This window comes from Aulonocara stuartgranti, assembly GCF_965226115.1.
Source record: "Aulonocara stuartgranti genome assembly, chromosome: 1".
NCBI lineage: Eukaryota > Metazoa > Chordata > Actinopteri > Cichliformes > Cichlidae > Aulonocara > Aulonocara stuartgranti.
In genome coordinates, this window is record NC_138939.1 from 41,257,267 (window position 1) to 41,267,500 (window position 10,234).

General features: G+C 40.1%; 1 protein-coding gene across 1 annotated transcript in view; it reads left to right on the forward strand.

Moving 5' to 3' along the window:
* The window catches only part of lrrk1 (leucine-rich repeat kinase 1), a 93,039-nt gene that overhangs the window by 75,343 nt on the left and 7,462 nt on the right, over positions 1-10,234 (forward strand). The window contains exons 30-35 of the mRNA XM_082530601.1: positions 403-597; positions 1,500-1,651; positions 3,435-3,552; positions 3,983-4,099; positions 9,416-9,613; positions 9,719-9,933. Coding sequence (XP_082386727.1) covers positions 403-597; positions 1,500-1,651; positions 3,435-3,552; positions 3,983-4,099; positions 9,416-9,613; positions 9,719-9,933 — 995 coding nt within the window. The remainder of the gene's footprint in view (positions 1-402; positions 598-1,499; positions 1,652-3,434; positions 3,553-3,982; positions 4,100-9,415; positions 9,614-9,718; positions 9,934-10,234) is intronic.

Sequence of the window (10,234 nt, forward strand, 5' to 3'; positions counted from 1 at the left end):
AAGAATAAATACTTGGAACAATTCAGCAAGCAGAACAACAGGCCACGACTCCAGGTCTTCATCAGACCAACGCCTGCTGGTCTGCTTGCTGAATTGCTCTAAGAATAAAATTCTTACATGATTTTAACCCAAATAGAGCATATGCAAATTCATAAATGGGCTGTGGTCATGAGTTCTTATCCAAGAAATGAACATTCAGAGACTGACTGGGTAGCTTTCATCTAAATGGTTGGTTTTACTTTCATAACTTCTTTTCACTCCAAATGAAATTTAAAGTTTTCTTTATTAAAGTTTTATTTACAAATTCATCAGGAGGTCTTAATAACCTCCTCAGATGCAACTCTGACACTTGACCCTTATCAACTGACCTTAATGCTCCTTTTTTGGGAACAACTCTTAAAGGTGGACATGTTCTCCTATGGCATGGTGATGTATGAGCTCCTGTCTGGGCGGAGGCCAGCGCTGGGACACCACCAGCTTGAGATAGCAAAGAAGCTCTCGAAAGGTATTCGGCCAGTGCTGGGTAGTCCACAAGAGGTTCAGTTCTGCTGCCTGCACAACCTGATGACTGAATGCTGGGACACTAAACCTGAGAAGGTGAGCTGTTTTTGGCTGACACAATGAGCAAATTTTTGTTGTGTGATGTAAGGAAAGTGTACTACACTTTATTACTTGTGTCAAAGTAGGTTGAGCTAGAGACTTATAACTTCACATTTGGAAGAAATTCTAAGAATTAGTCTAAAGAGGGGTTAGATTCCAACAATTGGTTCTCCTTTTACTGCTAAATTCTGAAATAAAATCACGTCGTGTCTCTCGGGAACATGTAGAAAACAAGATGTTTTTCCTATACTGCCCAGTTCTCAATGTTAACCTACTGCGGTTTAATCTTAAGATAAGAACAACTGCTCCAACTCACCTGGTCCATTTTCACTTTCCCATATTTTCAAAAGTGCAGGAAAGTTAAAAAACCGAAAAGCATGGTCTAAGATTTCTAGATCATGGTCATAGTGCCAAGTGTAACAATAATGCTAAAATATTTCCTAACTGAAAATTAAATATTTCCATGGATATATGGATAGCATAGAATGCAAATGATAAAACAATCAGACCCAATAAATGTTTTGACTATAATGTCAAAATATGCATTATAGAGCGACTCCATTATGTGAGTGTGAATAGTTTTCTCTGTGTATGAGTTAGCCCTGCGACAGACTGTCCAGGGTGTGCCCTGCCTCTTGGCCTAAGACAGCTGGGATAGGCTCCAGCTGCTCCCCATGACCCGGAAAAGGATAAGTGGAGATGGATGGATGAATAATGAGCACCACAAATGCATATATATCTTCAACATTTATTTTTTCAATCACAACTGCCGATGTATGTGTAGTCACAGCCATATTTTAAGGATAAAAAAACATAAAGTTTTTTGCAAATTTTAATTAAAGTCATTGTTCTGTGAATGACTTTGAGCTGAACTGCCTGTCTCTGCATTTGTGCTGCAGAGGCCAGTGGCAATGCATTGTGTGAGGCAGATGAAGGAGCCTAGCTTCGCCTGCCTCAGGTATGTATTGCCCTGTGACGTCAACTCTCAGCTCTTCCTGTCCCAGCTCCAAGGATATAGTGCTGTGTTCTGGAATGACGATAAGGAGGACAGGTTTGTGTGACCATTTCTCTTTGTACTGTGATTTATTTGCCTCTTATACACAATAATGAGCCCCACAATACACCTACCTCCATGTTTTAGTTGTCTTCTGTAGTTCAGGTCTTTTAGTGTTGTTGAGCTGGTTTTGCATTCCTGTTTATTTAGGATTGACTTGATTATTTACTTGATTTGACCCCTGCAAAAGTTTTTTCTGTCTCTGTGATGGGGTTTATTTGGTTTTCTCCTCAATGACAGTCTTTTTCACTTACATCAGCATTTCCTTGGACATCATTTTGCAAGTTCCAGTGAACTACCAACTGGAAGTTCAATTCTGCAGTCTGTCATGAAATAACAGCTGAAAAAGCCTCATCAAACCATGAAATGGATTATTAGCCTATTGTCCAGTTACTTTAGAGCCTCTACAAATGAAGTTAAATGTTTTACTTAAAAATAAAGCTGAAAATCTGCGCGCCAATTAGACATTTCTGGTTTGATTTAAAATTTACTGTTGTTGTGTACAAAGAACCCTTTTATTGTCCAAAAATGTACGGCGCTAACTACATTTAACACAACATGTTTAACACAGCTGACTGAAAAAGCTCCCAGATGCATGACATAATGGCGACAATGGCTCTAGCTGTTTGTGGCAGCAGGACTGCAGGTTGATGTGTGTTTAAAAGCTGCTTCCTTGCTTTTAAACAAATACTGTTAATTGCTGCTGACTCCTTCACACTTTTCCCTCTTTTAACTCCTTTTCTGTGTCAAGACCATGTTACCTCCCCAACTCTTCCAGTGCCATTTAACTCGCATATTCTTTTCTTACTTTTGTTTGGCCACTCACACTAACTGGTTAACCAGCTCCTGAGGAAAGAGTGTACCTGGTTGCAAGCTGCCAATAAACTGCAGATCCCCTAATGCTTCAGCATACCAAGAAAATTTCATCTTCATGGAACAGTTTGAGGATGGCCCCTTCCTGTTCCAACGTGATCGCAAAGTAGTACATCAAAGTAAGGTTCATATAGACATGGATGATCGAATTTGGTGTGGAACAACTTGACTGGCCTGCACAGAGTCCTGATCGCAACCCGACAGAACACCTTTGGAATGAATCAGCAGAGTCTGCAAGCCAAGCCTTCTTATCCAGCATCAGTGTCACAAATGGATGAATGGTCAAACATTCCCATAAACACACTCCTAAACCTTTTGGAAAGCCTTGCCAGAAGAGCTGACGCTGTTATCGCCGCACATGGTTGGGGGACATCATATTAAACCTCATACATTAGGAATGGTTCATGTGCATGTGAATGCAGACGAGCAAATACTTCTGGCAGCAAAGTGTATGTGCAAGTGGTCAGAAGAAACGTCCCAGGGAACAGTGCAAACACACCAGCAGCACTGGTTGCACCTTATATAGGCAACTTTTTGTTTAAGATATATTAATGCTAAAATTGTGAAATTGCTTATTGGTGAGAAATTAAAAATATATACAATATAATATAGAGTATTTAAACTGTAATAAACTAAAATTATATTTATAAAACATTAATAAACAATAGTAAAAAACATTTTTGTAATGCTTCATGCCAGTTTCTCAAGTTATCCATCACACATGTACTAAACGTGATAAATATTATATATTTAGCTTTAATTAACTAACCCTGTGACATCGTCTTCCAAAAAGTGCCTCTACTCATCACTGCATAAAAACATTACTATACACAATATTGCTTATTTTGTTTTAACTTCCAACTCAGTGGTTCTAAATGTTTTCAGCAAAGAACTGTGTATTGTGCAGGAACTACAGTGTGGTGAATGTTAACAAGGGTCAGGTGGAGGTGAAGAGGATGGCCTGTCCAGGTAGCAGGATTAGCTGTCACATGAAGATGGGGAACACTCTGTGGATGGCAACTGAGGTACACATCCTGAAATTCAACGTGATACAGCTGCTTTTTAAATGCAGACATTTGGTGACTCATTTATTTACTGATAACTTTTTCATCTATGAACAGCAGTCAAACAATCATGCAATGTTATTTTTCACTGGGAAGCTTACTTTTACATCTGGGTAGCTTCAGAATTTACCTGCTTTTGTCTTTTTTTTTAATGTGAAAAGAGGATTTCATGAAAACCCTTTTAGGGACACGAGGACACTGAGACTGCTACAGTCTTTTATTGAGTGTCAAACCAGTGTTGGAGGGAAAGTATTAGTTTCCCAGGGTAGGAGAACAATATCAAATCCTACATTGGCTGCCCTCCACTGTTGCCACAGCTCGGGGACAACGTAGTTGTCTCTAAATCCAAAAATAAAAAAACTCATTCTTTAGTTTCATGTTTCTGTGACAGGAACAGGAGGTGTTCATCTACAGTCTGAAGGACATGTGTCCACTCAGTCAACCCCAGAAGCAGTTCTCCTGTCCCGCCATCATCACTTGTTTGTTTCCTGTTTCAGCGAGAGAGCAGGTCAGGTCATATATCAGCATATGTTTAAGCAAACACGTTTTACTCAAACCTGTGTTATTGTGTCACTCAGTACTGTGGGTTTACATACGGGCTTCAGTCTGAAACGTCTTAAAATGAATGTTGCTGATATGTCAGCAGCTTGTATCTAGAGCATTTGTGTCACATGCACTTGACAGCAAAGGAAACAAGTGTTCCACATATTTGGCTTTACATGGTGTCAACACATTGGTGCATTTTGACAGAGCATCAGTAGAAGACAAAATGAGACTTGAAGCCTAAGCAACCGTGAGCTTGTAATACAAGAGCGTCACGTACTGACCTATTGTTACATCCGTTTGAGAAGGATGGCTTAATAACGGTAGAAATGTTTTTTTTAACAATATTTTTATTGTTTTTGCAACAGCATACAAAGATTGGTTTTCAGAGTAATATGCAAAATGCTTTTTATATGTGGTGCTGCATTTTTTTGTTTGTCTGGAATTTATTTACCATTCAGTTGTTGCTCCGTCATTAAAAAAATAGTTCATTGAGTCAATGAGTTTTATTTGTGTAGTGCCACATGACAACAACTGCAACCTCAAGGTCCTTTATATTGTCGGGTAAAGATCCTAAAATAGCAGAGAAAAAACCACAACAATCAGATGAGCCACTGTAAACAAGGACTTGGTGACACTGGGAAGGAAAAGCCCCTTTTTAACAGGAAGAAACCTCTGGCAGAACCTGACTCAGGGAGAGGCAGTCTGATGAGACTATGGGGTAAATGTCATGGGGATGAGGGGAAAGAGAAGAGAACAGAGGTAAACAAGACAAAAGACACATGTGACAGAGAGCCAGTGTTTCTAGGAACGCCCCAACAGTCTATGGCTATTGCAACATAACTAACAGACAGGGCTGGATCAGGTGACCCTGAACAAACTACATGCTTTATAGTAGATAGGGTGTCTGTCTCCCACAGAAGGAGGGGCTGTAGGATGAAGGCTCTGTCTACCATCCAACTTTTAGAAACTCTAGGAACCATAAGTGAGCGATCCGTTTGAGAGTGAAGAGGTCTATCAGAGCAATGTGGTACTATTAGATCTTTAAGATATGATGGGACCTGATTACTCAAGACACTGTATGTAAGCAGAAAGATATTAAATTCAGTTCTGGATTTAACTCGTGGCCAGTAAAGAGTGAAAAGCCAGTGAATAAGGAAGATACACAATAATCCCTATCAGTGCTATTGCTGCAGCAACTCAAGGCTTTTTAAGGAACATGACAACAGTAAATCACAGTAGTCCAGCCTCGAAGTAGTAAATGGATGAACTTACTGTGCAGTAAAATCTTGTGGTCAGCGGTATTGAATGCTGCACTTACATTCTAACAGTCAAGCACAGAAATTAGTCTACTGGGAGAGGCCATGAAAAGGTCATCAATAACATTTGCTAGTGCTGTACTGCGATGACCTCAGAGAGGTAACAGAAATAAACAGTTTCTCTGCATAAGTTCAGTTAGATGTTTTAAAAAGACTTTTGGCAAAGTTGGGTATTGATCAATACAGAACATTTCCTGCACGACCACCTCCAGTCTGCATACTTTTATACAGTTTTCATATTTTAACTAGCCAACACATTTTTTCTAATTAATGATCCCAATTTACACACAAATTACAGATCCTGGTTAATTTTGATGGTGAGAAAGACCAGGGGAAATTTCAGGCTTTAATAATCTTTGAGATATTCAAAATAAAGGACTGAAAGTGGGATAATGTAACATTTTTACAAAATATATATCTTGAAAACATTTTGATATCATGTACATCACTTGCTGTATATGTTCAAATTTTCTATCATAAATTTGTTTATGCAAATCTGAGACAATCCAGCAGATTGAATATCCCTAAAAGTAAATAACCAGCATCTTAAAAGCTTGTGTTGTGTAGCTCTTTAAAGATAGATATTGAGATTGAAGGACTAGTTAATGATAGGACTTCTTTAAGCATTAGAGTAGGAATGGGGTCTAGTAGAGACATTTATGGTGTAGAGGAAGTAAATACTGAACTCAGACAGACTGATAGGAGAGAGAGTCTAAATACATCTCAGCAATTCTCTTTCAAACCTCACTTGGTATCTCCCTAAGGGATGCGCCCTCTGTGGTGGTAGTGTAAAGCTGCACTACCACCACCTCTGTTCCAGACAGACAAATCACTGCAAGGACACATTTTCAGTTTCTTCATCGTGAAGATCATTCGTGAACACTAATGATGCCGTAATGTAATCCATTTTTCTGGTTTCAGGAATAACTGTTGCACTTAATATTCATAATAATTATAATAATATATAGAAGAGTTGACTGAGTAACCACATTAATTTGACTGAGGTCTATGTGGGCACCCTGCTTTCAGCCTACCATGCTGAGCGGTTTGAGGACATGAGCCAACTGCTGGATACGGAAACTCCCAGTCTTACGGTTTGGGAGGAGATAATGTTGTTACAGAGCTTATTCTTCAGGTCTCTAGGGGGCAGTGCAGGGCTGTGACCATCCAGTTTCAGTGCTTATGGGTGTAATTTAGACTGGCACTCACCCTGAAGGTTTTCACCAAGTATATCGAAGCAATGGAAACCTCTTGCGAGTGGCGAGGCTCAGAATGTTTGCACGTTTTGCATATTTCAACAAACCACTATGCGCTGCAACAGGAACAAAGACCAGACCATAATTATTCTATCACCCTTTTCACACATGCAAATGTCCAATCCAGTCAGATCACACCAAAACGGTCATTAGTCTGGCAACTCTTATGTGAGAATAGCACATGGAATAGTCTGGCATATTCCCAATGTTCGAGTAGATGTGAGCTGTAGATGTAGGTGTGCTTCCTAATGCACAGTCAACAACAAACAAAAACAAAACATTGTATTTTCAGTTGTGAAAACGCATCTGAAACCATAGTTCAGTTTCAAAAAGGGCTGATTATTGGTAGACCTTTTGAATCAAGAAATCACCTGAATAGAACCTCTCTGACAAAGTCAAGTAGTTGAAAGGGTTACAAAGCTTTTTCTAAGACTTTGGAACTCCAATAAACCGTAGCCCCATAATCCAGATCCATCATTCAAAGAAGAACAATATTTCTTCACTCTCTGTGTTTATCCACTACTTTGCATTTAATCATCAGTCAGCATCGATCTCTGCCTCTCTTTGGGAATGTGTCTTGTTAAGGTTCAAAATATTGGGGATGGAGACAAGAGAAAAAACCACAATAACAACACTGGTCCGGCCGGGTTGAGTCAAACGATGATTTAATGATCACACACGTGGGAGATGGACACTGATGCAGACAGCCTCAAAATCTCATCTCAAAAAACACATCACCATAGTTTTATGAAATCAGGGTATTAGAACGCCCCCTCATGCGTAGTGACAGGTGTAATACAATCAATGTTGACAATTTTATTTAACACAAAGAATAACATTGTCTCCTTCCCGAGGGCAGACGCTAACTGCCCCCGTCTCCTGGAACCGTCTGTACCCTGCTAAGACACAACATGGCAGCTACAAGGACTCTTTCATTTATTAAGACCATCAGTGTGTATTGCTCTAAATCAAGTATATAATATTAAATGAATATTGGTGGATCAGCTACTTCTACTTAAAACATATTAAAACATGACTAAGCACAAAATCACCAAGAATGACATCTTATAAGTGCTGTGTAAGCGCGTGCGGCCTTCCAAGCTCAAAGCCTTTGCCCTCCATAGATCAGCCAGACTCGCGCTGGCTGTAGCTTTTAACCTTTAATTACCTTGAGCACAACTCTAGAATGAGCAACAAACTGCAATGTGTATGGAATGATCATGGTTACATCTGCAATGGAAAATCATGTTATTATTCTGGTACCTGTAAGAAAAGATCAAACTAAAGTTATCACCATCACTGTAATGCAAAGAATAATGTAAGATCAAAAACTTCAATTTATGCTTAATGCAAAGCTGGTTATATACTTCTAATGAACTAATAATGGCATATTAAAATATTAAATGATAATGAGAAAAACATCCCCTCCTTATTCTACAGTCTCTTGTTCTGTTTCCCTTCCCTCACCCTTATCCACTCATGACAGAAGGTTGCTCCTTCCGGAGTATGGTTCTGCCAGAGGTGTTTTTTCCCTGTTAGAAGGGAGTTTCTTCCTTCCTGTTGTCACCAAGGGTTGCCTCATAGGTCATCAATTGTTGGGGTTTCGTGTCTATTATTGTATAGTCTTTACCATCTTATATGAAGTACCTCGAGGTGACAGTTGTTGTGATTTGGTTCTATATAAAAAAATAATTGAATAGTCTGTGGACTGATGGGACAAAAGAAACCTTGTGGAAGGATTTCGTCCCATTACTATTTTATAAATGATGAAGCTCCACTGCTTCAGGACCTGGACGGCTTGCTGTCATTGATGGACACGTGGATTCTGCTCTCTACCATAAAATCCTCAAGTGTAACGTCAAGCCATGTGCTTGTGCTCTGAAGGTAAAGCACTTTTGGGTTATGCACCAGGACAAAGATATGAAACAAGCAAGTCCCAAACATAACATAAGCAAAGCCCCCTGTAATTGCTCAAAAAAAGGCGCCACTAGTCAGTTACTGGTTCTCTGAACCACTGTTTGGAACTTAAGTAGAAACAACAATTGAGATTCCTTCCCCAATCTGAAGATGAAAAAAAGCAATACTTAATTAAAAAAGCAAACCCAGAACATACAGATACCAAACTAGAGGGATACACGTCTGCCCTGCCCTGTCCACAATGCCTCTCACTGAAGGTAACTCTGGATTGGACTCCAGTCCTTCTCCATAAGACTGGTTTCAAAATCCAAACTGTGGGTTGACATGAGCCTGACTATAGAGAGGACCATCCTGGTCTCTACATCACCCAATCCATAAGCCACCAACCCCTATAGCACCTAATGCAGGTGGTAGACCAACAAGTGAGCAGGCTTATGTTCTTGTGCTGTGCTGAGCCGGCTCCATGGTCTAAGGTGGAGTTGTCAGGCATTCTCCCTCAAGTCCTGCAGGGTTTGGAGTTAGTTACATATTTTTTTAAACCTGGTGCTTTTCTGACACAGCCCTCTTAAGGATTCGTCTCTTATCCTGTTTTAAACAACTGACCTTTCATACATTAAATCACATGTGTGAACCACTACACTATATAACCACCTCGCTTTTCGCCCAACAACAAACCTCTCCACCATGGTAAGGTGGAGGGGTTTGTAAGTGAGGTAAGGTGGTTTACAAAGAGAGTGAAGAGTGAAACGAGTATTTAAATGTAAAAAGATTTTTTCTCCTCCTATTAAGAGCCTGGACAAAGTGTTTGCAGGGATGTCGGACGGTCTGTTGGCGGTGTATAACGTAGTGGAGGACCTTCCACTAGAAGGAGAAACATACATCTGCTCCCACACCCTGAATAAGACAGTGTTTGGTCTGAAGGATTCAGATCCCAGGCAGAGACCTTATCCCATCAGGACCATGGCTCTCGTTGGCAGTGGATCCCAGGTGAACAGACAGTACTAACCATGACAATGAAGTTATGTTTGAGTCATGTAATGGCTACACATGAACTCATCAGCTGAATCATGTCTATACATTTATGTTTATCAGTTATGGTTCTCCAATGGCCCGGGCCTGCTAGTTATAGACTGTCTGAGTCTTCAGGCAGTTTATAGGCTGGAGACCTATAGCCCACCATCTTCCGTCATATCTTTGGAAACCAGCTTTAGTCTATGGGGAGAAGAAGCAGTCTGGACTTTGGATGACTACACGAACACCCTCTTGCTCTACCATGCTGCCTCCTACGAGCTCTGTGCCAAGTACTGGTAAGTGAGGTTTTGGTATCAAGGCCTGTAGGGTGTACTTTTGTGGACCTGTGTCTACAAACATGCGTCTGTGACAGATAAGGATCTTGCAGCGTAGAGAACTTGTACAATTATACTCTTACTAGCTGTTGTTTTTATATTCAAACAGCAGCTAATAATTTTATTTGTATTATGTTTGTATAGTCAGGTTTTGTGTGACTGACTGTACATACAATATACCTATAGTCATGCAAGTGTCTGTCCCACTGTGGAATGGGAACAAAGCTCAGTCTGGACAATCTCCTCAAACTCACAGGTTTGG